General features: G+C 66.5%; 4 protein-coding genes across 6 annotated transcripts; 1 reads left to right on the top strand and 3 right to left on the bottom strand.

Annotated features, from left to right (window-relative positions):
- Positions 1–3: 3 nt before the first annotated feature.
- Positions 4–7,198, bottom strand: LOC309887835 (mucosa-associated lymphoid tissue lymphoma translocation protein 1-like). Its single transcript, XM_082779832.1, has 17 exons — positions 7,098–7,198; positions 6,137–6,281; positions 5,770–5,936; positions 5,106–5,236; positions 4,852–5,005; positions 4,544–4,722; positions 3,968–4,064; positions 3,689–3,736; positions 3,566–3,601; positions 3,146–3,349; positions 2,816–2,993; positions 2,490–2,564; positions 1,946–2,073; positions 1,721–1,867; positions 1,344–1,501; positions 1,116–1,250; positions 4–1,022 (listed from the first exon to the last, which is right to left on the bottom strand). Exons 2-17 carry the CDS (start codon positions 6,271–6,273, stop codon positions 750–752), a joined length of 2,247 nt encoding a protein of 748 aa, XP_082635958.1. The 5' UTR covers positions 6,274–6,281; positions 7,098–7,198; the 3' UTR covers positions 4–749.
- Positions 7,199–8,032: 834 nt separating this feature from the next.
- Positions 8,033–9,785, bottom strand: MRPL54 (mitochondrial ribosomal protein L54). The gene is made up of 3 exons (XM_082779808.1): positions 9,696–9,785; positions 8,523–8,679; positions 8,033–8,301 (listed from the first exon to the last, which is right to left on the bottom strand). Exons 1-3 carry the CDS (start codon positions 9,769–9,771, stop codon positions 8,169–8,171), a joined length of 366 nt encoding a protein of 121 aa, XP_082635934.1. The 5' UTR covers positions 9,772–9,785; the 3' UTR covers positions 8,033–8,168.
- An 83-nt stretch (positions 9,786–9,868) lies between these two features.
- Positions 9,869–16,376, top strand: APBA3 (amyloid beta precursor protein binding family A member 3). The gene is made up of 10 exons (XM_082779793.1): positions 9,869–10,837; positions 11,178–11,217; positions 11,655–11,800; positions 11,914–12,000; positions 12,562–12,720; positions 13,054–13,233; positions 13,470–13,682; positions 14,174–14,293; positions 15,086–15,226; positions 15,396–16,376. The coding sequence occupies exons 1-10, from the start codon at positions 9,923–9,925 to the stop codon at positions 15,465–15,467; spliced, it is 2,073 nt and encodes a 690-aa protein (XP_082635919.1). The 5' UTR covers positions 9,869–9,922; the 3' UTR covers positions 15,468–16,376.
- A 234-nt stretch (positions 16,377–16,610) lies between these two features.
- Positions 16,611–27,719, bottom strand: TJP3 (tight junction protein 3). 3 transcript variants are annotated; one of them, XM_082779732.1, is made up of 21 exons: positions 27,483–27,719; positions 26,924–27,044; positions 23,428–23,484; positions 23,225–23,349; positions 22,976–23,078; positions 22,273–22,741; positions 21,936–22,039; positions 21,153–21,315; positions 20,973–21,063; positions 20,657–20,721; positions 20,471–20,549; positions 20,178–20,349; positions 19,852–19,960; positions 19,174–19,393; positions 18,706–18,902; positions 18,509–18,604; positions 18,154–18,224; positions 17,712–18,023; positions 17,344–17,568; positions 17,065–17,114; positions 16,611–16,946 (listed from the first exon to the last, which is right to left on the bottom strand). In XM_082779732.1, the coding sequence occupies exons 1-21, from the start codon at positions 27,689–27,691 to the stop codon at positions 16,847–16,849; spliced, it is 3,138 nt and encodes a 1,045-aa protein (XP_082635858.1). In that variant the 5' UTR covers positions 27,692–27,719; the 3' UTR covers positions 16,611–16,846. The 3 variants fall into 3 exon arrangements, with proteins under 3 accessions (XP_082635858.1, XP_082635860.1, XP_082635859.1); XM_082779734.1 differs by having other exon boundaries at positions 20,178–20,334; positions 27,483–27,717; XM_082779733.1 differs by lacking the exons at positions 26,924–27,044; positions 27,483–27,719 and adding an exon at positions 24,704–25,269.
- Positions 27,720–27,996: the final 277 nt, after the last annotated feature.

Genomic DNA, 27,996 nt, shown 5'->3' with positions numbered 1-27,996 from the left:
AAAAAAAAAAAGCAGATGGCAATTTCCCCCCCCCCAGATTTCATCCATACCCTGAAATCTTCCAAGGCCTGGCCAGCACTGGCACTCAGTGTCCCACTGGGAGCACTGGGGGGCCAGGTGGGTCTCCCATGGCCCCAGGGCTGCCTCCCAGCCAAGCAGGAGCCCTTTGCTCCCCCCTAATCCTCCCCTCAGGATTTGCCCCCTAATCTGCTTATTTCTCTCTATTTCTCCTAGGCCTGAACGAGCCCAACCCTGCCCCAGTGCGACGCCTCACTGAGCCCCCTGCCTCCATCCCCTCCTCGCCCCATGGAGCAAGGGGCAATGCCACCGCCACGCCAAGTGGGCACGGCCACGGGGAGCCCTGGGGGGGACAGGGGTGGCACTGCCATGCCAGGGACAGCGTCCTGTCTCTGGGGGTGGCAGTGGTACAGCTGGGGATTTGGGGCCGTGTCCTCTATATGGGGCCGTGTCCTCGATGTGGGGCTGGCAGTGCCATGGGGCTGCGGCTGGCATTCCCTGTACAGCTGTGGGGTGGCGATGCGCCATCCGTGGGGCTGTCCCTGTCCGGGGCAGGGGGCAGTGCCCTGCACTGTGCTGCCCCCCCCCCAAGGTGCCAAGCAGTGAGCCCCACATCCCTGGTGCAGGGCAGGACAGGGCTCAGCCCCTCAGCACCCAGCTCCGTCCCCATCCCCTCTGTCCCCTCCAGGCCAGACGGGGCATGAGGTGTAGAGCGGGGGCCGCGTGCCCATCTACAGGCTGTGTGAGCCTGGCCCCTTGGGGCTCAGATTCTCCTCGGGGGTGTTTCCCCAGCAGCCCCCCGCCGCCCCCCAGCTCCCCGGGGGCGAGCTGGAGAGGGGGCTAAGGGAGCTCTGCGAGGGGGGCTGCGAGGCGGCGGCGGGGCCGAGGCGCAGGTTGAGCTTGGCGATGAGCGGCTTGCCCACGCTCACTGCCCGCCGCTCCTCCACGAAGTCGTCCATGCCGCGGTAGCGGTACTGCAGGCACACGGTGAAGGCCAGCTCCTGCTGCGGGGCACGGCAGCGTGGGCACCCACCCGCAGCATGGGGACGGTGGCTTCATCCCCCCCCCTACCCCTTAACACGCAGCGTGAGCCTTACCCGCAGTTTCTGCAGGCCGCAGAGGCGGCTGTAGAGGCAGCAGGAGGGGCAGCCAGGGCTCCAGGAGGGTGACAAGGGGCTGCCCACCTCCTCGGGGCTCTCCCTGTTGGTGCACTTGAGGTCCACGTCCAGCTCCTGCCGTGGGCGATGTGCGACCTTGAAAAACCCACAGCCCACTGGCACCCCCCCCATCACCACCCTGCCGAGGGCGTCAGCGCCCTGCCCCACCTCGGGGATGTCGGTGAGCTTGGCCACGCACTCGGTGATGTCCCTGGGGGCGGCCAGGATGCGGGTGTAGATGATCATGATGTTGGAGAACTCGGCAGCGAAGCCCAGCTGGACGGTGATGCCGCAGCTGAAGTGCAGGTGGCGGCTCTCCGGGAGCACTGCCGGGACAGCGAGCACGGGGCTGGCACCTCCTCGGTCACCACCACAGCGGTGACCCTCGGGGCAGCCCTGGTGCAAAGCTCAGGGCTGGTGGTGCTGCACCAGAGAAACCCGCTGGGCACTGAATTTGCTGCCTGCCACCTCGCCCCACATCTCGGGGCCGTCCCCTCCATGTCCCCACAGGTGCCAGCACTGGGTGCGGTGGCCGCGGTGCTCACCGTGGGCCTTGGCCCACTGCAGGTTCCTGGCGGAGGTCTCGTCCCGGCCCGGGGCGCGGATGGGGTCCGTCAGCGCTCTCCTCTCCGAGAGGTTGCTGCGGAGCTCCAGCGCCTGGCGGCCCCGCGTGATCTCCAGGGTGCCCATGTCTGCGGGGGGATGAGAGGGACAGGGGGGTCGGTGGGGGACGCTCCTGTCCCCTGGGGTCCCCGCTGCTCGCCACTCACCCTCGGCCACCTTGTCCAGCAGCACTGTGATCTTCTCGTCATCCAGCAGCCAGCGCTTGAGGAAGCTGACGAAGACGCCGTTGGAGAGCTCGCCCTGGCTCAGCTCGTAGGCTTCGGCATCTGCGCACCTGTGGGGATGGGGCAGGGGTGGGCTTCATCCATGGGACCCCTCCATCCATGGGGGGCTGCTCCAAGAACCAGCCCCCACTGAGCCCTGGGGAAGCTCAGCCACAGCGCTGTGGCCAGATCCTGGATGCTTAAAGCATCCTCAGCCCAAATCCCTGAGGAGCCTCAGTGCTTTGACCCCCTCGGGCACTGCCCGGAGCTGAGCAGGGCTGCGAGCATCCCCCATCCCCGTAGGGGACTGGGGGCTGTGACTCCCAGCACCTCCAGCATCGACCAGGAGGAGCCGGCGGCCCGGAGCAAGATGTGGCACAAACGGGGCTGAGCCCCAGCCCCGCTCCAGGCCCAGGCAGGATGTGTCCCGCTGGCCCTGGAGCGAGGAAGACGGGGGCAGCACCAGGGCGGTGGGAAGGGGACCCACGTGGCGTAGCCGAAGACGATGTTGGCTGTCACCTGCAGCGCCCCGACCTGCGGGATGGTGTCGTCGTTGAGGTTCCTGTAAGAGAGCAGTTGGGCAGGGCTGGGCGCCGTGAGAACCCTTGGGGGGTGCAGCCCCCCAAATCCACCCAAGGCACCCCAGACCCTGACCACAGTGGGGTTAAACTGGAGCAGTGACACCCGGGGCATCCACACAACGCCACAGCTGGGGCACGGGGGACACCTCGCTCTGCTCCCCTAGGATCCAGCACCCATGGGTGGCAGGCACCCGGTGCCAGGACCCGCTCTGTGCCGGGGGGGCTCGGTCACCTCTTGCGGCACATGTCGAGCAAGAAGATGTTGAGGCCGGTGTGCCGCTGCTGCATGCACCGTAGCACCCGCTGCACGCACAGGCAGTGGGCGGAGGTGTAGGAACTGGGGGCGTCGATGGGCACCATGAAGCTGTTGCCAAAATTTTCGTAGCCGTGCCCGGCGTAGTAAAGCAAACCTGGCGGGAGGGGACAGCAGCGGGTCACGTCCCTCCATGCACATCCCCAAGCCTCTGGGCCCTCCCCAGTCCTCACCCCAGGCTTCTCACCCCGCCGCCCCCAAACCCCACTAGTGCAAGCCCCTCCCCAGTGCCCCCCGAAGCTGCCCCACCGTAGACGCCCTTGTCGAGGAGCAGGAGGAACTCGTTGACAGCCATCTGCATCTCGTCCTTGCCCAGGTCCAGCAGCGAGACCACCTTGAAGTCGAGCTGGCGCAGGAGGGAGCTCAGCGCGTGCACGTCCACCATGGGTGCCCTCAGGTGCTTGTGGTGCAGGTAGTGCATGTTCCCGATCAGCAGGGCCACCTTGTCCGTGGCTGCCGGGACAGGAGAGGGGCACGCTCAGGATGCTCCTGCTGTCCCTGCCACCCCTCCCGATGCTCCCGGTGTCACCATGCACACCAGCCCCTGCCTCTCTCCCCAGGGTGGTGCACCCATGATCGAGCCTGCCCAAGCAAAGCAGGCCTTGGGGGTGACAATGGGGACGGTCACAGCCCCACAGGGTCCCCAACCCCTCATGGATGGGCTCTTACCGTACAGCTGGTCAGGACTGCCGGGCTCTGGGGGGGCTGGAAAGAGAAAAGCGTGGTGGCATGGCCCTGAGTGCGGTGCCCTGAGCAGAGCAGCGGGGACAGAGCCACGCCACCTGCACCTACCTCTGTCCCCATCCTGCCAGGAGCCTCCAGAGGTGAAGAGCCGTGGGCCTGGGGCAGCACAAAGGGGGGGCGAGGTCAGGAGAGAGGGAGCAGGGGCACAGGGGGGCTATGGGGCTGGAGGGAACCCCATTTTGTAGCGCCCAGACAGCGCGGTGCTGAAGCCCCCCAAAATGTGAGGAAGCAGAGAGGCCATGGGAGGACGTTGTGGGGGTGAGAAGAACCAGGACAAGGACACGGGGTGGGGGACAGGGGACATGGAGGTTGCCCCCCTCCACTCACCGATCTCCACGTCCACCTCCTGGCTCCACACCTCGTGGAAGAGGTTGAACACGCGGCAGGAGTAGCTGCCCCGCTCGGCCGTCGTCACCAGCTGCACCTGGCGGCGGGATGGAGAGAGGAGCTAGGGCCACCACACCACGCTGTGCCATGCTGCACCACGCCGTGCTGTGCTGCACCACGCTGTGCCGTGCCATTCTGCACCGCACTGCACCACGCTGTGCTGCTCTGCACCATGCCAAGCTGCACCGCACCACGCTGTGCCGTGCTGCATTGTGCTGCTCCTCTCAGCACTGCACCGTGCCATGCAGTGCTGCACCACGCTGTGCCGTGCCATTCTGCACTGCACCACAGTGTGCCATGCTGTGCCGGGCTGCAGTGCACCATGCCATGCCGTGCCATGCCATGCCATGCCATGCTGCACTGCACCGTGCCACACAGTGCTGCTTTGTGCCGTGCTGCTCTGTGCTGTGCTGCACCATTGTGCACTGCACCGTGCCACCATGCTGTGCCGTGCCATGCAGCACTGCTCCATGCCATGCCGTGCCATGCTGCACCAGGCAAGGGGCCCCACGGTACCTGGAGCTGTGGTGCCCGTGCACCCTCCACGGGACGCCGGTTCCTGAACCACTGGTACTGCGGCGGCGGGTTGCCGATGGCTCTGCACTCCAGCAGCAGCGTGTCCCCCTCAGCCAGGCAGCACGGCTGCGGCTGCCGCAGGATCTGCAGCCCCGCCATGGTGGGGCAGTAACCGCTGGCTGGGGAGGGGACAGGCAGCAGGTCTGCCAGGGGCCCCCCGGGCTCCAAGTGACGCCCTGTGTGAGCCCCCCTGGTCCCGCAGGTGAGTGACGTCTCACGGGTGCCAGCACAGGGAGCTGGGGGCCCACCTGAGCTGGGGCTGCTGCTCCTCTCCACCTGGACGTGGGCCCACCTGGAGAAGGTGAAGGCGGCCCCGCAGTTCACGCGGCAGATGAACCACCGGGGTGGGCCCGGCGGGGCGGCCGTGTCGATCACCAGCTCCGGGGCTGTGGCTCCGGGCACCTACGGGATGAGGTGGGGGGCTTGGACAGGGGTTCAGGGTGGGGGTTAGGCCAGGGAGGGGACCTGGGCCACCAGCTTGACGTGGCGATGTGGGACTCACCTCCTGCTTCCCGCAGAACCACTGGTAGGTGAGCCCTGGCGGGCCGGTGGCCCAGCAGGTGAGGGACACCCGTGCACCCTCCGCCACCACCTGTGACTCCGGCTGCACCGTGATGCGGATCATGTCATGGACTGCGGGAGAGGGAGAAGAACCCCGGCTGGCTGAGAGCCCCATCCCGCACCACCCCGTCACACCCGGCCCTGTCCTGTCCCGTTGTGCCCCGTCCCACTGCAGCCTGCTCCGTCCCACCCCGACCACCTCATCCTGCCTCGTCCCATTCAACGCCACCCCAGCCTGTCCTGTCACTTGGCGTTCTGCACCATTCCTGTCCCACCATACCCTGTGGCACCTCATACCATCCCCTCTGCTCCACTACAGCCCACCCCATGCCATCCCAACCCATCACACCTCATCCCATCACAGCCTGTCCCCTCCCAGCCCCTCCTGCCCCACCTCATCACACAAGGTCCCATCCATCCTTCCCTACCCCGTCCCATCCCACGCCACCTCATCCCACCCTGCTGCATCCATCCCATCCCATCCCATCCCACCCCATCCCACCCCATCCCATCCACAGGAAGAGCTTCCCCTCATCTCCCCACCTTCCTCCCGCTGAGCACCCTTCCCCTGGTGACCCTCCCCATGCCCCCCAGGCCGTCCCTACCGGCACTGCTGAGGACCTGGCAGGCCTGCGTGTGCCCCATCCTGTCCAGGCAGCCCAGCAGGTACTTGAGGCTGCAGTCGCGCTCGGCCAGGAGCTGCAGGAGGCACTGCGTGGGGCTGCCGCGGGGCTCCAGCACCTTCAGCGAGCACACCTCCAGCTCCTCCTCGCTGCGGAGCGCCCGCAGGGCTCAGCACCACGGCCTCCCCCGGGACGGCCGGGGCTCAACATGGGAAAACAGGGACACAGCGGGGCGGGGGGTGCCCCCCGCTCAGCCCTGCCCCATCTCCTGCCCCGTCTCTGCGTTTGGTCACCCAGCAGGACACAGAGGCCCAGCTGTGCCTGCTGCAGGGTCCAGTCCTGCTCCTACCTGCACTTGAAGCGTTTCTCTGCCCCGGCCACCTCGGCCAGCTTGCGCCAGCCCCGGCTGGCGTTGTCCAGGAGCTCGCAGAGCCGGGCCACCACCTCCTCGCCCAGCGAGCTGATGGGCAAGCTCCAGTCCCCCATCCCGTCCCCTGGGGGTGTGGAGGGGATGGGACATCAGCGGGTGACAAAGTGACGGTGCCCGTGCCCCACTGGGCACCCTCAGGAGCTGCTGGCTGGTGGCCCAGTGCAGCAACACTGGCACGGGGATGGAGAGCACTGGTGCCAGCCCGCTGGTGTTGTGTCACCTCCCGGCCCCATGCCAGGGTCTGCAGGATCCGGCCACCAACCAAGATTGCCCCAAGATCCCCCTCTGAGCCCAGAGGATGAGAGCTGTGACAGTGGCACGGGGACCCTGCTCCACCCCTGGTGCTGGGCAAGGGGCCAGGGCCGCAGTGGGGCAGCCCCCGGGACCTTGGCAGGATGGGGTCCAAGGAACTGGAAAAGGGGGATGATGTCCCCTGCCACCTTCCCATCCCTTTAGGGGACACGGAGGATGGGCCCATCGTGGCAGGCTGAGCAGGGCCGGGACAAGGCACGGCACAGCCTGGGCACCCCGCTCCTTCCCGCACAGACAGCGCGTGGCGTCTGCACCTCAGGGGTGGGGAGCAGCCCCCTCACTGTCACCCCGTGGTGGTTGCTCTGGAGGTGGCCTGAACCCTGCTGGGCCACCACGAGGAGCCCCGGGGGACGACAAGGGGAGCGGAGCACAGAGTCCGAGCCCTGGGGGCAGGAATTGGGCAGCAGGCACGAGGACACAGGGCTTTGGCAGCCAAGGGAGCGCAGCACCAACCGCCCTGCCCCTTGTGCATGATCTGCCCGGCTCTGCACGGGGCCACGGGGGACATGGGGACAAGCACCGGGGTGGGCACGGAGAGGACAGGGCCTGGAAGGCGCAGGGCACTCACCTCTGGCACGGCCTGGCCCCAGCCTCGGGGCAGCTCCTGCCGGAGGAGCCTGCCTGGAGCCGTCAGCTCTGAGCTCGGCGCACACCAAGCCCCACGCAGAGGAAATGAAGGTTAAAAACAAAAGCTCCCCCCCCCAGCACCACGGCATGGCACTTCTGCTTTCCTCCACCGCTTCCTGTGCTGCACAGTGTGGGCGTCACAGCTGCGGGGAGCTGGGCACGGCCCCGTACCGGGGTGGCAGCGGCCCCACTGCCCGTCCTGCCCCTGTGGCGCCAAACAGGCAGGACCGGGGCTGCGGGGAGATGCTGGACTCTGCCAGGCTGAGGACGCGTGGGGAGGGGGCAGCAAAGCCCCCAGTGCTTGGGGAAGATGTGGCTGCAGACCCTGCTGGAAGGGCAGGCTGGAAGCTACGACTTCCCCAAGGGGAAGGGGCTCGGCTGAGCAGGACAGACGTGCCCCCCTCCGCTGTGCCCCCCAGCCCACCCCGCTCCCTCGGGATGCTGAGACAGAGGAGGAGGCAAGAACACGGGGTGGGGATGGTGCTGCGAGCCCTCCCACTGCAGAAGGGGCTGCGGTGTCCCCATAACTTGCTCGCTGCACCCACCAGCACCCCCAGACCCCGACCTCCCTCCTCTCATCCCCAGGGGTGCTGGCTGCCCCCCGACACCTCCCTCCTGGGGGACAAGGTGACAGCAGTGGAGTCGCTCCCACCCCACGCCACCGCACTCCCAGCACTGCCTGTACTCCCCATCACTGCAGCGCAGACTGACAGAGGGAGCGGGAAGGATTTGGCAGCTTGGGCTCTTTCTGTGAACAATAAACAGAGCTTCTGCTTCAGCAAAAACACCAAGAATTCAGGGCCTCGATCCTCCACCAACCCTGGGCAGGAGGGGAGGCCCACACTGAGCTTGCGGAGGATGTGGGTTTGCCACAGCTTCAGGAAGAGGCATCAGCCTCGCCAGAGATTTATTCCCAGTTCACAGCAAGAATAAGAGACCAACAACGGGAGCTGGTCCCAGTGCCGTCCGTGCGGCACCCGGGGCAGCTGCGGTGCCGCAAGGTCTGCAGCACCTACAGCTTCTTGCCCTTCTTCAGCCGGTTGCGCTGCCACGTGTTGTACTTCCGCAGGCGCCTCCAGTACTCGATGGAGTCGGGGTCCATCTCCTCCAGCTTCTTGGGGGGGCCCAGGTGGATCTGGAAAAGCCTGGGGGCAAACGCAGAGGACGTGAGTTTGCAACCAGGAGGACGAAGGAGGATGGAGGAGCAGTAGCATGCGATCAGGGCACGGATCCCTCACCCACCACATCCACCACTACCAGGGCAGGTCCCCGAGCCCCCAGCGCCAAGGAGGAGAGCAGTTCCCATCCCAATGGTGTCCTCGGGATGGGCTTTTGGGGCCAGGCACCTCAGGAGGGCCCCACTTACCAGTCGGGGTACTCGGAGTCGGGCTTCAGGGCCACGTCAGGGCTGTCCTTGTGGTAGTTGACGCCCACGGCATAGGTGGCCAACTTGACGGGGTCTGTGCACACCTCTGGCCCCTTCAGCTCCTCCTTCGGCACACTCTTACCCTTCACCTTTCCGCCTGTGGGGACAGGGGCACGGTCAGGCAGGGGGACACGGGCATGGGGCTGAGGAGTGGGGCTGGGGCAAGAGCAAGAGGAGGAGGCCACGGGGTGAGGGGATGGAGGACTGGGGGCCAGGACTGGGATGAGGATAGGACATGGGACTGGGACATTGGGATGGGGATGGGATGTGGGGCCGGGACATGGGGATGGGGATGGGATGTGGGGCCGGGACATGGGGATGGGGATGGGATATGGGGCTGGGACATTGGGACAGGGCTGGGACATGGGGCCAGGACACTGGAACAAGGCTGGGAGACGGGGTCAGGACGGGATGGGGATGGGACATGGGGCCGGGACACAAAGCTAGGATGGGACAAGGATGGGACACGGGGCCAGGACACTGGAACAGGGCTGGGATATGGTGCCAGGACATTGGAATAGGGCTGGGAGATAGCATCAGGATGGGATGAGGATGGGACTTAGGGCAAGGACACCGGAACAGGGCTGGGACATGGGGACGGGACACTGGGACGGGATGGGAGGAGGATGGGACACTGGGACAGGACAGGACTGGGACACGGCCAGGACACCAGGACAGGGCTAGGAGATGGGGTCAGGATGGGATGAGGATGGGACATGGGGCCAGGACATTGGGATGGGGCTGGGATATGGGTCCGGGACATTGGGATAGGGATGGGATATGGGGCCAGGACACTGGAACAGGGCTGGGATATGGGGCTGTGACACTGGGATGGGGCTGGGATGTGGGACTGGGACACCAGGACAGGATGGGAGGAGGATGGGACATTGGAATGGGACAAGGCTGGGACACGGGGCAAGGACACTGGAACAGGGCTGGGAGATGGGGCCAGGACACCAGGACAGGGCTGGGACGCCGGCATGGGGCAGAGCTGGGACACGGGGCTGGGGCACTGGGACCGGGCACAGACACCGGGACCGGGCCGGGATAGGAGGAGGACGGGGTTGGGGTTGGGGTTGGGGTTGGGGCCGGGGCGCGGTGCGGGGCCCTCACCCGGTTTCTTGGCGTACCCCCGGGCCGGGCCGTGCCGCACGGCGCTGGCCGCCCTCAGCAGCAGCCGCGCGGCCATGGCGGGGGGGGGCGGGCCCGGAAATGGCGGCGGCCTCGTCCCGCTCCGCCCCGGCCGGGCCCGCTCCGTTCCGCTCCGGGCCCGGGGCAGCGCCACCCCAGGGCCCCTCCGTGCCCCGCTCCCCGGCCCCTGTTCCCCCCCCCCAGCCGCCATGGAGAGCAGCATGGACTTCCAGGCTGAGCCCTCGGCCCCCGAGCCGCCGGCCATGGACACGGAGGAAGGGCCGGGGGGGCAGCCCGCAGCCCCGGGGCCCGGCGTGGAGCCCCCCGGTACCGGCACCGGCACCGCCGGGGGTCGGCGAGGGGGTGAAGCAGCCCCGGGCACCGGCACCGGCACCGGCGAGGCCTCGGGACGTGACCGGGGAGAGGAGGCGGAGGAGCCCGGCGTGGGGGGAGCCCCTCGGGGAGCGGGGCCGCCCCGCGCCCCCAGCAGCGGGGACATGGAGCTGGACGAAGCCCCCGAGGACGCGGAGGCGGCGGAGATGCAGGGGCTGCTGGCACAGCTCGAGACCCTCGACCCCAGCCTCCGCGACGCCCCAGAGCCGCCGTTGGCCTCGAGCCCCGGCACGGCCCCGGCGGTGGGCGAGCGGCACCCACGGGGCTCCGCGGGGTGTCGGGGCGGGTGCCGGCCGTGCCCGCTGCACGTGGCCACGGGCAGGGGCCTGGCGACGCGGCCCTGCTGCTCCCAGCACTCGGCCTGCTCCCGGCCCTGCCACGGGCTGCTCTTCGCCGAGGCCGACCGGGAGGATCTGCTGAGCCTCCTGAGCTACGAGGGGGGATTGCCCGAAGCCGGTGCTGAGACGCCCCTGGCCCGCTCCGACGTGCTGGCCGGGACCAGCCTGGAGATGCTGCAGGCTCCCGAGGAACCGGTGGCGGCGGTGGTGGAGCCCGGAGGGCCGGGCGGCTCGCAGGGGGGACCTGCAGGTGGATGGTTTTATGGAGAGGGGCTCGGCGAGGTTGACCCCACCTGCGAGGGCAACCGGGACAGTTCGCCAGAGCCGGCCTGGGCGGCCCTGTCTCCTGCTGTGGCCCCGGAGAAAGAGCGGCTGCCCCAAGGCAGCGTGACTGTGAGTGCATGGCCCACGGGGTGGCAGCAAGCTGGGATGTGTCCCCAGGCTCTGCCTCCTCGTGGGATTTTGGGAGGTGGCAGAGGGGAGCAAGGGAGGGCTTTTCCCTGGGGCTTGCAGGGCCTTGCGTTGCTGGGGTGCCTGGACAAGACCCTCAGTGTGGGCTCTGGCTCCTGCTGAATGTGCAGGACGTTCACAGCTGCCTGAGGCGTGCATGCCCTGGGGAGGAAGCCGGTGGGTCTGAACAGGTCCCTCAGCCCCAGGACCCTGTGCCCATGCTCTCCTGGTACTCCCCAGGCTCCCAGTCAGGGTCTCACCCCCCTCTCTTGTTGCTTTGCAGAACAAGGAATCCCCTTCCTCCTGTCCAGCCTTCAAAGATGGTGAGTAGGAGATCTGCTTGAACCAGGAGTCCTGAGGCATCACCTCCTGCACTGATGTGAACACAGGGGTGGCTGCGGGTCCCAGCTGGGGAAGAAGCGCTCGGCTCTGTGCCCAGGAGAAGGGGTCCCTTGGGCAGAGGCGCTGTTGCCACGTTTTGGAGCATATGGCTGCAGACTTTGAGTGGCTGGTTTGCTCACAGCTCACCTTCTGCTGTGTGAATGGGGTGCTTCAAGGATCTGGGGTGGTGCCCAGTGAAGGAGGAGGCAGCCCTGGGGTCAGCGTTGGTCCCCCTGTGGTGCCAGGAGCCCATCTCCCAGGCACTTGAGCCGCTTCGCCACGTGTAGGAGCACAGCAAACATATAGGGGCAGCTGGCAGCCCCCAGCCTTCAGAGTCAGGAGGGAACCAGCCCCTGCTTTATCCCTTGCAATATCTCAGTTCCAGGCCCCTGCGACCCAGAGGATCTGCTGGACGGTGTGATTTTTGGGGCAAAGTACCTGGGCTCCACGCAGCTGGTCTCCGAGAGGAACCCCCCCACCAGCGTCCGCATGGCGCAGGCGCAGGAGGCTGTGGACAGGATCAAGGTGTGTGGGGACACAGCCTGGCCTCTTGTGGGTGCAGGGCAATGCTCAGGCCGGGGCTGTGAACAGGGGGAATCCCAGCTGTGGGGCAGGGACCTCACTGGGGCACTTTGCAGGCACCAGAGGGGGAGTCCCAACCCATGACGGAGGTGGATCTGTTTGTCTCCACGCAGAGGATCAAGGTGCTCACGGCTGACACACAGGTGAGAAGAAACGGGAATGCCCACGTGGCCCCGGGGCTGCTGAGACCTTCCCATCCGCCTTGGGATCTCCTCTGCCTGCCCACGCCGGTGGGGTCATGCACAGGGATGGTCCACGGGCGAGGCCGTGCAGCTGGGAGGAGACGTGTCACTCCACAGCCATCCCACACACGCGTGCCGTGCATCCCTCGGCTGGCTGCCGGGCTGCACGAGGCTTCTCATGCAAACTACGCCTCGTGGGAACAAACTGAGCTCCAGGGGAGCTGGTCTTAAAGTCTCTGCAGCTCTTTGCTGTAGGATTATTTTCTGCCTTACAGTAAGAGGCCGAAGAGCTGTGTGGTCCTCTGACTAAACCTGGAGACACAAACGAGTCCTCGGTTGAAGGAGCTGTTTGTAGCTTTTAGCAAATACATGGATTTCTCCCAGGCTCTTGAGCCACGTTTCAGCAGTGTGGGGGCTGAACCAGACCTCACCCAAATCCTTCTGACGTGGAGCAGTGCCTGGCTGGCCCGTGGGCTGCCCGGAGGGGAGGGCTGAAGGTCTCTGCTGTGTCCCCCTTGCCAGGAGGCCATGATGGATCACTCCCTGCAGACCATCTCCTACATTGCCGACATCGGCTCCCTTGTGGTGCTCATGGCACGCCGCAAGCTGCCTCGGCGAGCGGAGGCGGCGGAGGAGAAGCGGCTCTACAAGATGATCTGCCACGTCTTCCACTCGGCCGATGTGAGTGGAAGCGAGACCCTCGGGAGGGCAGGGTGGTGTTGGGGTCCTGGTCCCCATCCTGCCGTAGTGACCGGGTGCTTGGTGTCTGCACCGGGGGCTTCTGATGCAGTCAGAGAGAGGAGGAGGGAGCCTGGGCACCCCCCCCACGTAGAGGGTCCCGGTGAGAAAAGAATGGGATTGGCACCATGAAGGTGTGGGACAGGAGCCAGGATGCTCTGCAGCTCCCAAACCTCAGCTGCGCTGGGCAGAATGGTGCTGGCAGCTGCTGGGCCCAGTTTGGCATGAGGCTGTGGCCCCAAGCTGTGGGCACGAACGATCCCTCTCTATCCCCAGGCCCAGATCATCGCTCAGGCCATCGGGCAGGCATTTGGTGTGGCTTACCAGCGCTTCCTGGAGGCCAACAGCATCGACCCGAGTGAGCTGAGCCCTCGCCAGTACAGCCGTGCCCTTGAGGACCAGGAGCAGTACAATGCAGAGCTGACCCACTTCTCCCGGCAGGAGAACTGCAAGGACGTAAGAGCTGCTTTGGAGGGGTGAAGACAGCGTTGGGGTATCAGCACGGTGCCTGCTGGCACCTCTCTGTGGCACCTCACCGTGGCTCCCTGAGCAGCTGAGGTGCTCCCTACAGAACGGGGCCCCCTCGCAGCTCGCTTGGAGCCCAGGACCCCCGTGCTGGGGCTGTGACACGTGCCCCGTGACCCAGCACCCCTCTTCTCCTGACCACCACCTCCCCGTGTCCACCCCCACAGGTCTGCATCCGGAAGCAGAAGGGGGAGATCCTGGGCATCGCCATCGTGGAGTCGGGCTGGGGCTCCATCCTGCCCACGGTGGTGGTCGCCAACCTCATGCACGGGGGCCCTGCGGAGCGCTCGGGCGAGCTGAGCATCGGGGACCGCCTCATGTCCGTCAACGGGACGAGCCTGGTGGGGCTGCCCCTCACCACCTGCCAGAGCATCATCCGGGTGAGCCCGGGGTGCTCCCGCTGCCAGGGCAGAGCCAGGGACCGGCCTGAACGCGTCCACGGTGTCTGATATTGGGGTGTGCCCCCCAAATGCTCCCGGGGAGGGGATGGATGGGTGGTAGGAGCACGTTTGGCAGGTGGAGATGTGACGAGGCGGTGACAAAGCTGGGGCTGAACCTGCAGCAGGGTGTGGGCAGGGCCCTGCCCAGGGAGGTGGGGAGGTGGCCAAATACCCTGGGGGGATCCTGTTGCGCCTTCAGCCTCCTGAGCTGGAAGCAACATGGTCTCAGGGACAGAGTGGGGTGTCTTGGGCTGGGTTTGTAAGTTCCTCTCCCTTTTTGAGCATGGCAGTATTCTTGTGCGTGCCTCAGTTTCCCCATTGCAAACAGGGTGCTAATCCTCAGCACCCCGTGAGCAATGTGGCCGTGTTGCCCCTCTCAGCCCCTCCAAATGGCTTTCTGAAGTCTGACACGTCCCCATCCCATCTTCCAGGAGCTGAAGCACCAGACAGAGGTGACACTGAACATAGTGCACTGTCCCCCCGTCACCACGGCTGTCATCCGGCGCCCCGACTCCAAGTACCAGCTGGGCTTCTGCGTTGAGAACGGCGTGGTGAGTGCTGGCAGGGACAGCAGCTGAGCCAGGCCAGGGTCAGCCGAGGGCTTGTGCTGCCCATCTGGCAGGGGGACGCGTGGCTCTGGCTGTGTCTGCGTGGACGAGCACACGGCACCGATGCTCCCTGCCTCTGCTGGGGCTGAGGTTTCAAGGGTGTCTGCAGTGCCGAGGTGAAAGGCTCCTCGTAGCTCTCCTGCGGCGCTGCTGTTTGGGTTTGTCTCCTTGGAGCTCCTTAGCTGTTTGCTTTGGGGGTGGTGCTTTCTTCCTGACTACCTTGACGTGTCCTTTGTGACATTTGTCACCGTCCCCGGTGCCCTGGCCACTCCCTGCTCTGAGCTGCACGGTGGCTGTGTTTGAAACGCCCCGGGAAGGCAGAGAGGAGCGTTTCCAGGATCAGCAGGAGAGGATGGGGTGGGTGGGCAGCAGAGACGTGGTTGCATTTCCCACCAGCTCATGCTCCTGCTCGTACTGAGACATGGTTACCCCACCAGCATGCAGGAGCTGCAGCCAGGGACAGGAGCATGAGGTTCAACGTGTGGATGTGGGGAGAGGAGCTCTGTGCAGGCCAGGGGGCCTAAAGCCTGTGGAGCATTCTTGCCATGCTGCTCAGCACGAATCCTGCCACAGCAGTGCCAGGAGCCGTCCCTGTGCTCGTTTGCAGGCCCTCAGGCTGGAGGAGACAGCCCCAAGCCCAGAGCTGTTGCTGGAGGAGGGGATTTGGGGTGGTTGTGGTGCATTCCCCGGGGTACAAGCACGGCTCTGATCTCAGCAGCACTCCCTGCTCCCCAGATCTGCAGCCTGATGCGCGGGGGCATCGCAGAGAAAGGCGGCATCCGTGTGGGGCACCGCATCATCGAGATCAACGGGCAGAGCGTGGTGGCCACGCCGCACGAGAAGATCATCCAGATCCTCACGCAGGCCGTCAGCGAGGTAAGGCAGACCCCGGCTCGGGGACCACCGAGGTCCTTGTGGCTGGGGGGGGGGGCTGTGACTGCCCCTCTGCTCCCTGCAGACGCTGTGGGCTGGGCTCGGGGCTCTTCCCCAGCAGCCTCCCGCCTGGGGCTGGCATCTCCCAGCTGATCCACGTGTCTCTGCCTAGGTCCACATCAAGACCATGCCGGCCTCCACGTACCGCTTGCTGACGGGGCAGGAGCAGCCCGTGTTCCTCTGAGCAGTGGCCGTGCCCGGCTGTTGCTGCGTGTGCCTGGGGCCAGGCAGGAGCGAGCCCGGGGCCTCTGGGGTGGGACAGGCTCTGCCTCCTGCCCCAGGGCCCTCAGCGGAACCCTCTGGCCCCCCGCAGGGCCTAATCCTGCACCTCTTTGGTTTTACTCAGGACTCAGTGGAAGACGGGGGGCCGATGCCCAGCTCGAGCAGTGTTAGGGCCTGTGGTGCACAGCTCAGGCCCGTGACTCCCTCTCTGCCTCTGCTCACCCCTCCCTGCCTCACAGTGCCTGCACGGCGCCATCCCCCTGCTCCTCAGGGTCCCTCGCCTTGGCTCGGTGCTGGCAGGGGAGAAGGGACCCACTGTGAAGGGGCCACCCCCTCCAGTCACTGCAGATCGTGCTCTTACACTTGCCGCTGGTGCCTTTCCCTAGGTGGGGATGGAATTTGAGCACAGCTTGGGGCCCTGAGCAGCGCTGCCCCTGCACACGAGGGTGTGGGCTCACGCCAGCACCCAAGGGAGAGCCGGCAGCTCCCAGGCTCAGCCTTAAGGGCAGCAGCACCCTCAGCACCCACTGCCCCTCCCGGGCTTTGCCAGGGGCCTGGTGGGGCACAAACAACCTCTCTGTTGCACCAAGCTGGGAAACTACCTCTGCCTCCCCAGTGCTGCCTTTATCTGCTCTGCATGCACAGCTGGGTCCCAGCCTCGGGGCTGCTCCTCAGCACAGCAAAAGGGAACACGGCACTGCCACGTCCCAGGGAGCGTGGGGACATGAGCCCCGAGGGCCAGCCTGCAGCTGAGTGCTCCGTGGGGCCGTGTCCTTCACAAGGGGATAGCTGGGATCCTTCTGCTGAGGCAGCCTGACGTGACTTTGCCTGTGTGCGTGGTTGATGTAAAAATAAAAGTTTGGGGGCACGTTGGAGGCTGTGTTTCAGGAGCCGTGGCTGGGCTGCAGTGGAGGAAGCTCAGGCTGGGGGATGCAGCCGTGAGCCCGCTGCCCCCAGGCTGGTCCTGCACCCGCTGGGGACAGGGATCAGGGGGCTCTGACCACAGAGGTGTGCAGATCCCAGCAAGGCTGCCCTGCTGTACACCTCCCCTGCAGGCTGCCACACAGTACACGCAGAAACAGCCCGTCCTACTCAAAACGTCCCCTTTATTTCAGCTGCAGATGAAAGGGGGAAGGAGGCACTTGGTGGTGGTGGCTGGTGATGGGCGCGGGCGCAACCTGGCCCAGCTGCGGGATGCTGCGTGGCACTGCTGGGGCTGCCACCCGGCCCCGGTGACCTGGGGCTGTGGCAGGGGTGGCCCAAGGGGCCCTGGCTGCCCAGCAGGGCAGAGGCTGGCCCGGCAGCGTGGGGGGGTCCCGGGCAGGCGCTGAGCCTGCTCCACTACACGTCCGTAGCAGGGCCCCACTCGTAGCCTTCGTCCTGGTCCGAGTCATCTCTGGCTCGCGTGAATCTCTTCCTCACAGCCTCATGCTCGTACTCCCTGGGGGACAAGGGGCTGCGGTGATGCCTCTGTGACTTGGTCAGCAGAGATGGTCACCGCCGTGCAGGACCAGGCTGCGCAGAGCTGGCACCGATCCCCCCCCTGGGGCATGGGGTACCTGATGCTGCTGTGCTGCGTCCACTGTCCCTGCGGGTGCTGCTCTGTCACCTGAGTTAAAAAGAGACAGGCATCAGAGGTGGCCAGGCATGATTTGTGCCCAGTCCAGGGCTGGGCTGTTTCCCCACAGGAAAACATTCCAAGGCACCAAAGACCCTGCAGAGCTGGAGGCGACAGCACTTCTCCCGCCAGTACCGCAGTAAGATAGGAATTCAGCCCCACGGGTGGGTTCTGGCCCCCCCTGCCCCACCAGCCCCTGCTGCAGGTTTGGGGTGCCCACCTGCTCGCTCAGCCCATGGCTGGGGTACGTCTGTGCCGGCTCCGAGGAGCGGGCCAGGGCGGGCTGGTCGTAGGCATCCTCTGCCTCGCCGTCGGTGTAGGCACCCGCCTCGCCATCCGTGTCATCATAGTCGCTGTTGGCGTGGCTGTCACAGGTCAGGTAGCCCGAGGCCGCCCTGCTTGGTGGGTTCAGCAGGTCCAGGCTGTCCTCCAGAGCCACGTCCACCTGTGGGGAGGGGATGAAGGAGACCTGGGACCCTGGGCATGGAGAAGACGGCCACGCAGCCCCACAGGACCCTGGCACCGTTACCCACCTGCCTGCCCCCCTGCAAGGCTGAGTCTTGCCCCGAGGGACCCCCTGCCCCGTACCTGCTCTGCTGCCGTCCAAACAGGCTGGCTCTGCTGCGTCCTGATGATGTCCTTGATCTGCTCGTACCAGGCGTTGCCGCTGCCGCTGAGGCTGATGGTGGCAGTGAAGAGGTGGCTGCAGTACTTCTTCATCTTGGTGGCCTGGGCGTAGAGGCGCCGGGAGCTCTTCCTGGATTCGGGCGCCAGCCACTGGCGCATGGCCTTGATGCCCTGCCGGCTCTCGGGCTCACAAAACACCACCACGGGGTAGTACTGCACGTAGTTGAGGCGCTCCACAGCCAAGGGGGTGATGTCCAGCAGGGCGTGCTTGTCCTGGGGCAGGGCACCAGCACTCAGCCCACTGAGGGCAGTGCTGGAGGCAGGGGGCTCCCTGAGGGCTCCCCCTGCCTGGCCCTGGCCCACCCGGCCCCTGGGACGTGGGGAAGATCCCCCAGGCTCTCACCTTTTCTGCGATTTGCCGCACCGAATCCAACTTGATGACCTTGGATGATGTCCCGTCTCGGGGCACGCTTGCTGCAGGACAAGGAGACGGGCGTGAGAGCAGCTGGGGTAGCTGCGACATCCCCTGCAGTCCCAGCCGGGGTCTGGCCATGGGGCTCTGACCCTCCAAGGGGGATGTCTGCAGCCAGCTTGCCCCACGCTGCGTGGGGAGAGGGTGCTTGAGTCCAGGAGGGAGTTGGGGTGTCACGAGGGGGCAACGAGGCAGGATCTGAACCATCAGTAAAGAGCTCCCACGGCCGCCAGCACCAAGGGCCCAGCTGCTGAGCACAATTCACCCCGGTGTGGAGGGCACTCACGGGCAATCTCAAACAGCGCCGGCAGCTCCGTGCTCAGCTTCTGCATGGCGATGTCCGCGATGGGGCCCAGGATCACCACCGGCCGCTTGAAGCTGGCTGTGGGGTGAACACAGAGCGGCTCAGGGAGACTGGGAGCACGGGCAGCCCCGGGTCTGATGACCCCTGGCGGGGTCTGGCTGACTCAGTGCTGTGCCCACCTTCCTTCAGAACCACCTTCTCGTACGGGGGGTAGTGGCCCTGCTTCGTGAGGGCAGACAGATCCTCCCGGCTCTTCCGCAGCATCTTCTTGGCTCCCCGCAGGCCTCGTAGCTTCCAGAACTCGGCCCGTGCCCCTGAGGGGTTGGTGCCGGATGAGGCTTTCAGCACTGACTCCAGGCTGGCAATCTGCTCGGCCCTGGGAGGGGAAAGGGCTCAGAATTCTGACTGGATTTACTCAGTAGCCTGGCTGCATGGGGCTGTGGAGGCCCCTTCCCTCCAGGACCTCAGACAAGCAGAGCATCAACCACGCCAACCTGCCCTGGGCACCAAGAAGGTTTTTCACCAGCTAGTGCTTCCCACCACCACTCCATCCACCCTTGCCCTGCCTCTTACTTGGGGCCACCATCCACATCCCCCTCATCCCCTGCCCCTGCTCACCCTAGGCCCGTTTCTGGCTCTGTGCCTACCTGCTCTGGTTGGGGATGATGCCCTTGTCCTGCTCCTGCAGGTCCCTGCCCACGCGCACGGCCAGCCAGTTCCCCAGCTTGCCCCGGTATATGGTGTCCAGCACGTGGAAGATGTCCCCACGGGTAAAGCTGAGCCCTGACGGCGTGTCCTTCTCATAGTCAAAATGCGTCCGGATGTAGAACGAGTCACCCACGTTGGACGAGATCATCTTTCTGAAAACTGGAGCCCAGGTGAAAAGGACCATCAGGGAAGAGGAGGTTGAGGAGGAATTAGGGGTACAGGAAGGTGCTGGAGGGATTTAGGTACAAGCTGGGCTGGCCGGGATCCTCCACAGCAGCCCTTGATGCCAAAGAGGGCAGTGGAGGCACCTTATCTACGTGTGGTGCTCTTGGGCATGCTGGGGACAGCGGGACCCGACCCCCCAGCACACGCTGGCCTCTCTGGGCTGAGCCACGGTGCCAGACAGCCCCGTGCTCCTGGATGCCATGGCACAAACTGCACACCAGGATGGCCCGGTCCCCTCCCATCACCTCTCAGAAGGAGGAGAAGGGTGTGGGGAAAAAGGACCACCCTGTGGGGCAGAAAGAGCTGTGGGGCATCGAGCGGCTCTGATGCTTGCTCAGAGAAGACAGAGGATGGAGAGAGAGAAGCCCGGGATGACACCAGCTGTCACTCACTGTCCTGCTTGCTCTGGATCCGCAGCGTGATGTCCTCACCCGGCGGCAGCTTCAAGAGATACTGCACGGCCTCCTCACGGGTCAGGTTCTGGAAACTGGTGTCGTTCGCCTGCCGTGGAAAAAGGCTCAGACACGACCCACCGGTAGGACAGAGGGATGGGGTTCCAGCAAGGTCTTGGGGACAGCAGTGCCCAGGGCAGGGTGGGAGAGGGTCCCTGCCACCCAAGTGCCTGCCACAAGCCCCGGGTGACCCTGGGGACAGCCCCTCTGGGTGGCGCCTGCACCCTGCGGGGTGCCAGCACAGTGCTGGGGACAGGACTGGGTACCTGCAGGATCTGGTCCCCTTCCTGGATGCCCTGGCAGTCGGCCGGGCTCCCCTCCTGCACGCCCGACACGAAGATGCCCACGTCGTTCCCGCCAGCCAGCCGCAGCCCCACGCTCTTGGCCTTCACGAACTGCACGATCCTGGTGTCGGGGCTGTACCTGCCACGGGGGAGGCTGCAGTGAGCCCGGCAGTGAGGCAGGGACACGCCGGTGGTCGCTGATTCCGAGACCCCAACCCTGCCCTGGCGCAGCTCCCATCTGCCCAGCCCTTCCCCACCAGCCCCTGCAGACGCACCCGTTCTTGCAGGCAGCTTGGGCAGCGGGGCTGGTGCGGGGGATGTGGTGGCCGTCCCCCTCCACAGCTTCCAGCACATCTGCAGGGAAGGAGGACACGTCCAGGAGGTGGCAGTGGCTGTGCTTGGACAGCCCAGAGCCCGCTCAGTGCCCTCGGCTCCCCCCAGCCTGATCCAAGCTCACCCACCATGGCCCAGAGCATCGTGTGTGTTCGTGTTGGTTGCGGCATTCTTACTCGCTCGTCTCCTCTCTCTGGAACAGAGTCAGGCAGGATTTAGGGTGGCCACGGAGGTGGGTGCTGGATCAGCACAGGTAGGCAGAGCCTGCAGTGCTGAGCAGGCAGCAGGGACAGCGGGGCAAGCTGGGGACCAAAATGGTGAGCTGGCTCCAGGATGGAGGAGAAAAAGCCACTCCAGATGGGCAGAGAGAATGGGGGGTCTGGTGGCCAGTGGGGGAAAGAGGGGCTCATGGGGACGCAGGGACAGGGGCAAGGCAGGGCTTACGGTGGTGAATTCATCCTGGCAGCAGCTGGAAGTCGTGGGGAGGTCTGGGGGGATGGCGGATGGGACAGGTCAGACTCAATGTCAGAGATATCTGCAGCAACCGAAGGGGAGACACACTGGTGACCATCCGGTCCTCACGCTGAGCGTTGGGACCCTGGTGCTGTCACCCTGTCCCCTTACCGTCCATCCGGGAGCTGTCACTCTGGATATCTTCCATGTCAGGGATGTTGACCAGGAACTGCCGGTGGTCCCGGAGGACGAGCAGGGTCAGGGTCCCCTCTGTCCGCTCAATGAGCTGCTGCGTGTCGGCCAGGGACATGTCCTCGCTGGCCACCCCGTTGATCTGGAGGGGCAGAGCAAGAAGGCCTCAGTGCACTCGCTCCTGGGCAAGCTGTTCCCAGGAAAACCCCGCTTGTTACGGGGACACTCCCACCACCGCATTCCCAGGTCCCTTCCCATCCCTGCTGGCCCCAGCCCCAGCTTTTGTTTCCTTCAGAGTCACTTTGGCTCTGGTTCCCAGTGGCCACTGGTTTGCCTGGCCTGTGTGTGCAAACAAAGCACCTCCAGCCCTCTGTTCTATCCTCCCCAAATTCCTTAAGCACCGTTTCACCTGGCACGCCCTGAGCACCTGACACCCACATGCAGCACAGGACCAGCGCCACGGGGACAGGAGGAGGCTGGTGACCCCACTGTGGCAGCAGGATGAGCCGCCATCCCCAGCTGAACACCACTGCTTTAACCAAACAACCTCAGCATCCTGGGGACCTGGCCTTAGGGAACAACTGGGGCAGGATGCGGGCACCAGACGGAGCTGCTTCCAGCCCAGGAGCTGTCCTTTGCAGCTGGCCAGGAGAAGCATGCCCTCACCTCGTCCCCCGCGGAGACACTGCTCAGGGACAAGACACCCAACCCAGGGGAAACAAGTCCCTCAGCGAGCGCCGTGCTCCCCTTGGGACCCCGCACCTTCAGGATCAAGTCTCCCTCCTGCAAGGAGCTGCCCTTCGCCGCCAGCCCGCTCTCCACGATGTGCTTGATGAAGAGCTGACTTCCCAGCTTCAGGCCGTACTCTGCACCACAGAGAGCCCGTGACAGCGCTGGAGCCGGGCAGAAGCAGGACCCGCCGGGGGCTCCTCCTGCCACCATCCCCACAAGCCCACCCCAGCTCCCACTGGGCATCTGCAAGCCCCAGAGCTGAGCTCTGCCACCCTTTGGGGGCAGGCCAGGCGGGCTCAGTGCCCCCAGAGCACGTGGCCACTGCTCAGGTGATGACCCAGGGACGGAGGGGTCAGGAAGGCCCTACCTTCACTCTCCTTCTTCTTCACCAGGACTGACGTGATGGGCTTCATCAGCACATCCTGGTGTGGCAGCCGCTTGAACCCCGACACCAGCTCCAGCCCATTGGTGTCCCCTTCGTGGCCGAAGCCGTTGGCGGAGCGGCGCCGGCTGTAGCCCCTGCGATCCGAGCCGCTGTCGGGGCTCTGCCTCCAGTGGCCGCTGTCCTGGCTTCGTCTCCGGCTGCGGGACACCGACTTGTGCTGGCGGCGGTCGTCCCGGTGGTGACCAGAGCTCCTCTCGCTGGACGAGTCCCCGTCGTAGCCCCGGCTGTGGTCCAGGTCATCGCGGGAGCGGTGCCGCCGGGTGCTGCGCAGGGCCAGGTCCCCACCACGCAACCCGTCGTCCTCATCCGAGTCGTAGCGCCGCTGCACCGCAGGGGACCCAGGGCCACTCTTGCTCACGGGAACGTGAATTTTCTTCTGTCTCTTCAGCGTCTGCAGGCAGAAACAGAGAAGGAAGGGATGGTGAATGAGGCTGTCGCTGCCCCATGCTCCTACAGCAATGTCCCAGCCCAGAACAGGAGCCCTGGGCACCCCGGGGGAGCAGAGCACAGTGCTGCAGTGGCTGCAAGAGGAGCAGGGCTTTGCCCAGCACCACCACCCACCCCAGACACAGCCACAGCGAGCTGGGGACAGGCACGGAGCAGTCCCACCACAGGGCACACTCACAATGTTGGCGATCTTGCCGCAGGTCTTAAGCGTCTGGATGGCGAAGGAGGACGAGGCGTTGTCCATGGAGAGGCCGTTGACCATCACAATCTGATCCTTCCTCCTGTGAAGGGAACACAGCCACGGCTCTGCCCCAGCTGCAACCCTCAGCCCGGGTTGGGGTTGGCAGGGCAGCTTTGCCCCAGGGGGACCCCATCCTCCAGTCCTCCAGTGAGGACGCCCTGTGTCCCCACGTCCCTGTGAACTCACTGGAGCTGGCCGAACGCTGGTCCCCCAGCCACCACATCGGAAACAATCACCGCGGTGTCCCCGGTCACCTTGTTGGGACGGTCCCGGCCTCCCGAAACGGCAAAACCGAAGCCCCGTTGAGGGTCCTAGCAGGGATGAGCAGAGAGGGGATCAGACCCTGACCCCGTGCCACCGTCCTGTGGCCATCCCAAGGCCACGCTCACCTTGCTGAGCGTCACGGTGTGCTGCTCCCAGATCACCATCTCCTCCATGGCGGCCACCTGCCAACACAAGCGAGAGGGGGTGAGCGCTGAGGCTGACCGGTGCCTCTGCTCCAGCCCAGGGGCCGGGGGCACGAATTGGCTCCAGTTCCTCTCCGCAGCCGCTGGCCCCTTCCCGAGTCCCGCTTTGGGCTGCAACAGAGGTGAGGTGAGCGCTTGCTGCATCAGCTGAGCTGCAGGCACCGGGGACCACAAGGGTGAAGGGGGACAGAGCCCCCCGCGGTGCCCAGGCACCCACCCAGGGCACTGGGACCGGTGGCTGGGACACTCCCCATGCAGGAGTGTGCCCAAAACCCAGAGCTGGCTCTGTGCAGAGTGAAACCCCCTCCAGTGAGCGCCGGGGACATCCAGCTCTGTCCCCTTGGACGTGTGGCCACGGAAAGAGAGGTTTTAGGCAGAGCAGGTAGGTTGGGGACCCTTCCCCATAGCTGGAGCCACCAGCCCTGGTGGTCCTGCTCCCCTCCCTGCCCTGGGAGCTGGCAGACCCTTTGTTTTTTTTTTTCCCAGGTTTTCCCCAAATCCAAGAGTTTCTGACAGACAAGCCTCCTTGGGATGTTCATCCCAGCTGAAACGCTGCCCTGCACAGGCCATGGGATCAGGATCCCCCTCCAGCAGCTCCCAGTGCCCCCAAGAGACACAGGATCCACGCGCCGTGCAGGGAAAATCCCCAGAAACAAAGCCGCAGAACCTGGCACGGGGCGGTGGCTCCCACAGCTGTGTTTTACAGCCTCTATCTCAAGGGTCATCTGGGTACGGAAAAACAAACTGAAAGCGCCAGGCAATGCCGTGATGGATCAGCTGCAGCCACCCCGCAGCCAGCCCCAGCCTCCTGCTCGGGGTGCAGGACGTGGCACGAGGCTCCCGCTGCCTCCACCGTGCCCAGGGCACCCCGCAGCCCCCCGGTGCCAGGCAGGGCAGGGGGCACGGCGACCGGCGATAGAAGCGCGTGGTTTTATCCGTGATGAGGAAATCACGGAGAGGCCCCACCGCCGTCCTGCTGCGCGACGGGGCCGGGCCAGCAAGCAGCCCGGCACGGTGCCACGGCCACCCCACAGCTCCCCACGGCCAGCGGCCGGGTGGGACGGAGCCGATTTGGGACGGAGCCGATTTGGGACGGAGCTGACCCGGGTGGGATGGAGCTGCCCCCGCCGCCCGACCCCGACCCCGCCGCGGTGACCTCCCCGGGGCTCCCCCGGTCCCGCCCGGGCGCGCAGCGCACCTGGAACCGCACGGCCATGCTGAACGTCCCGGGGGAGGGCAAGGGGCCCTCGGGGGGCGCCGCTGCACCGGCACGGCCCGGCCCGGCCCGGCACGGTATGGTACGGCACGGTACGGTACGGTATGGCCCGGCCCTGGCCGCCTCCCGCCGCACCGCACCCGGCCCCGGGGCGTGCCCAGGTAGGGCCGGGCGGGCGGGCACGGGGCGCGCTCGGGAACCGGAGCCTCGGTACCCCCCCGGCACGGCACGGCACGGTATGGCACAGCACGGTATGGCACGATATGGCCCGGTACGGCATGGCACAGCACGGTATGGCATGGCATGGTATGGCACAGCCCTGACATGGCACGGCCAGGACACGGCTCGGCACAGCCCGTGGTGGCAGCTCGGCGGGGGGAGATCTCTCCAAGCGTTGGCAGCGCAGGATCCGTGTGCCCAACAGCTCTACCCTGACAGCTCTCCTGGGCTCCAACAGCCCTAAAGCTCTGCCACGGCAGCAGCCCCCATTTCTGGCCCTACTGCCTGTGTGTCCCCATCCTGTGCCACCCGCACGCCCCCCGGGTGCTGCGGGGTTGTCCCGGCCCCCATCACAGCTCAGCTGCTCTGAGCCCCGCAGCAGACCCCCTGCATTGACACCCAAGGGCTGGAACCCTACGGCCCCGCTGGGAATCCCCACAGGGCAGTTCCAGCAGGGTGGGGGCACCTGAGGCAAGCGCTGACACCCGTGGAGAGTGCCTAGAGCCACGGTGGTGGGGCTGGCAGTGGGCTCAGGGGCAAGCACGCAGCCCCAGCTGCACCAAAACAGCCCCAAAATGTGGCGGGGCAGCCGGCAGCGCAGCAGGCAGGGGTAATCATTCACCCGGGCCCAGGAACAAGCTGGCTGGCTGGGCTGAGAGCGCAGGGCAGAGTCCGGGGGGGTGTCCCGCACCACCCGGCCTCACCAGCCACCAACACCAGCCCCCGTGCCCAGCCGCTGGTGCTTGACACCCAGGGACGTGTGTAGCTGTGGGGCTGGCTGGGGCCAGGCAGGATCCCGGCTCGGTGGTGTCACGGTCCTGTCCCCCCTACACTGTCCCCATGCTCACAGGACCATGCCGTGGTGGTGGGGAGGTTTCCTGCTGGATCAGAGGCAGCTGCATCACCAGCATCAGCTGGTTGGTGCTTATGGGGCCCCCCAACACCCACAGGTGACAAGGCAGGACCCACAGGTCCCAACAGACCCCACAGGCCATGGGACAGCCAGTGTCCCCCCCTGCAGGTGACAACTCCTGCTCCGTGCTGTCCCCTTGCCAGCCCCACGCCCCCGTCCCATCACAGGCACTCGGTGAATCAGTCCCACGCCTGCGTCCTGCAGCTCTCCGTGGCCTTGGTGGGGCCAGGGTGGGGGCGGACAGAGGGACAGCATGGGGACAGCAGCAGCTCACCAGGCAGTGCCTGCGGGGACGGCCAGCCCCGGTCCTGCCCTCGGCCTTCCCCGGGGGCCCTGCCCCGAGCCAAAGGCCGAGGCTGGCAGCCGGAGGAGCCGGCTCTGCCGGTTTCCAACAGAAACCAACCCGCACCCGAAATGGCCCCGCCGGGAGAGGCAGTTTCTGGGCCGAGCTGACCGTGGCCCAACCCGATGCACCCAGCCCGATGCACCAGGAGCCCCGTGGGAGCCCCGTGGGAGCCCCGTGGGAGCCCCACACACCCCCCTCGCACCATTCTGGTCTCCCCTGGGGCTGGCTCCCCGTGTCCCAGCCAGTTCTGCCAAAATCACTCATCCCTCGTCCTGCCCCAGTTGTGCAGGAAGGGTCCGTGCCCTGCCGGCAGCCCCCCAGCGCCTCCCCAAACCCAGCCCCACCTGCGTCCCGGTGGGCTGATCCTGCTGCCCCCCCCCATACAGGTGCTGGGGAGCGCTGCCCCGGCCGGGTGTAAACGGGTGGGATGGAGGCACGGGAAAGGGAGGCACGACCTCCAGCCCCAGGGCGCAGAGCCTGATGGCAGGGTCCCCACTCCGTGTCCCCAAGCCCACAGGGTGAGAGCTGCAGCACCCCAACGAGGGCTCTGCACCATGCCCTGCTCAAGTCCCCCCCCCCCAGCACGTAGGGACCCCCGGGGCCTCTCCTCCTGCTCCATCCGTGTGCTCAGGGCAGGACCCCAGGAGGGTCCCCAGCCCCCGTCCCTCCCGGGGCTGCTGGGCAGGGGTGACCCCCGGTCCCATCCCTGTCCCCCAGGACTCACCGAGAGGTGGCTCAGCCCCAGCGGAGGCTGGATCCGACCAGGAAGGAGCTGAGCTCTGGGGCTGGTGGCAGCGGTGTCACTCCCGGGTGCCTTGCGTAACCCTTTGTGGGCCAGACGCTGCCTGCAGGAGGGAGAGGGCAAGGGGAAGGGGTCCCTGGGCAGCTCCAGCGGGCACAGCGGGAGCTGTAGGGGGGCTGTCCCTGCTGTCCCCCCCCGGGCTGGTGGCTCAGCCACATCCACTCGTGTCTCACCCAGCCCTGGGCACGGACAGGACACACGGGATGCTCGGGGTCACTGGGGGTGGCAGTGCCCAAGCAGGGGGCCCTTCCTCCCAGCCTGGCCCCCTCCAAGGAGGTGAGGGGGGCTCCACGCCACCCACACTACCCTGAGCCCCCAGACCCCCCCCGGGCTGTCCCTGGGGACCGAACATCCTCACCCAGCGCCACCCGAAGGACCAGGGACAGCAGCCCCGCGGGGACACCCAGCCCTGGGGGGGGGGGGATTGCCCACCGGGGGCTGCCTCCCCCTTCCCTCCCCGACCCCTTCCCTGTGCCCCCACCTCGCTGCCGGCCGGGGCTCCTTGCTCCTGCCTCCCGGGGGGATCCCGGCCACGGAGCCCAGCTCCACGCCGCTGCTCCGGGACCAGCCTTCAGCCCGGGCCCTGTACCGGGGGTGCTGCGGCAGCTCCGAGCCCTTCTCCCCCCCGGCATCCCGGGGGGCCCAGACCCTGCGGAACCCCCCCGCCGCCAGCCACCAGCCCGGGGCCATGGTGCCGAGCGCGGGGCCTCAGCGGCGGACCCGCAGCCGCCCAGGGGAGGCCGGGGCAGCTCCCGGTGCCTCCCCCCCGCCGCCGCTCCCCTCCCAGCAGCTCCGCAGCCCCGGGGCACGGCGTGGGGAGGGCAGCGCGTCCCGGAGGCCTCCCGGACACCCCCGGGGGCTCCCCCGAGACCCCCGCTGCCGCCCCCCGGCCTCCCCCCGGTGCCCGGTGCCCCCCCCCCCCCCCCCTCCATCCTCACGGAGCCCCCACCCCGGGCCCACCCCGGGTCCCCGCCGCCGTTGCCATGGCGACGTCC

This window comes from Aythya marila (genome assembly GCF_965140915.1).
Source record: "Aythya marila genome assembly, chromosome: 27".
Lineage (NCBI taxonomy): Eukaryota > Metazoa > Chordata > Aves > Anseriformes > Anatidae > Aythya > Aythya marila.
This window is presented reverse-complemented; position numbering and strand designations above follow the sequence as displayed.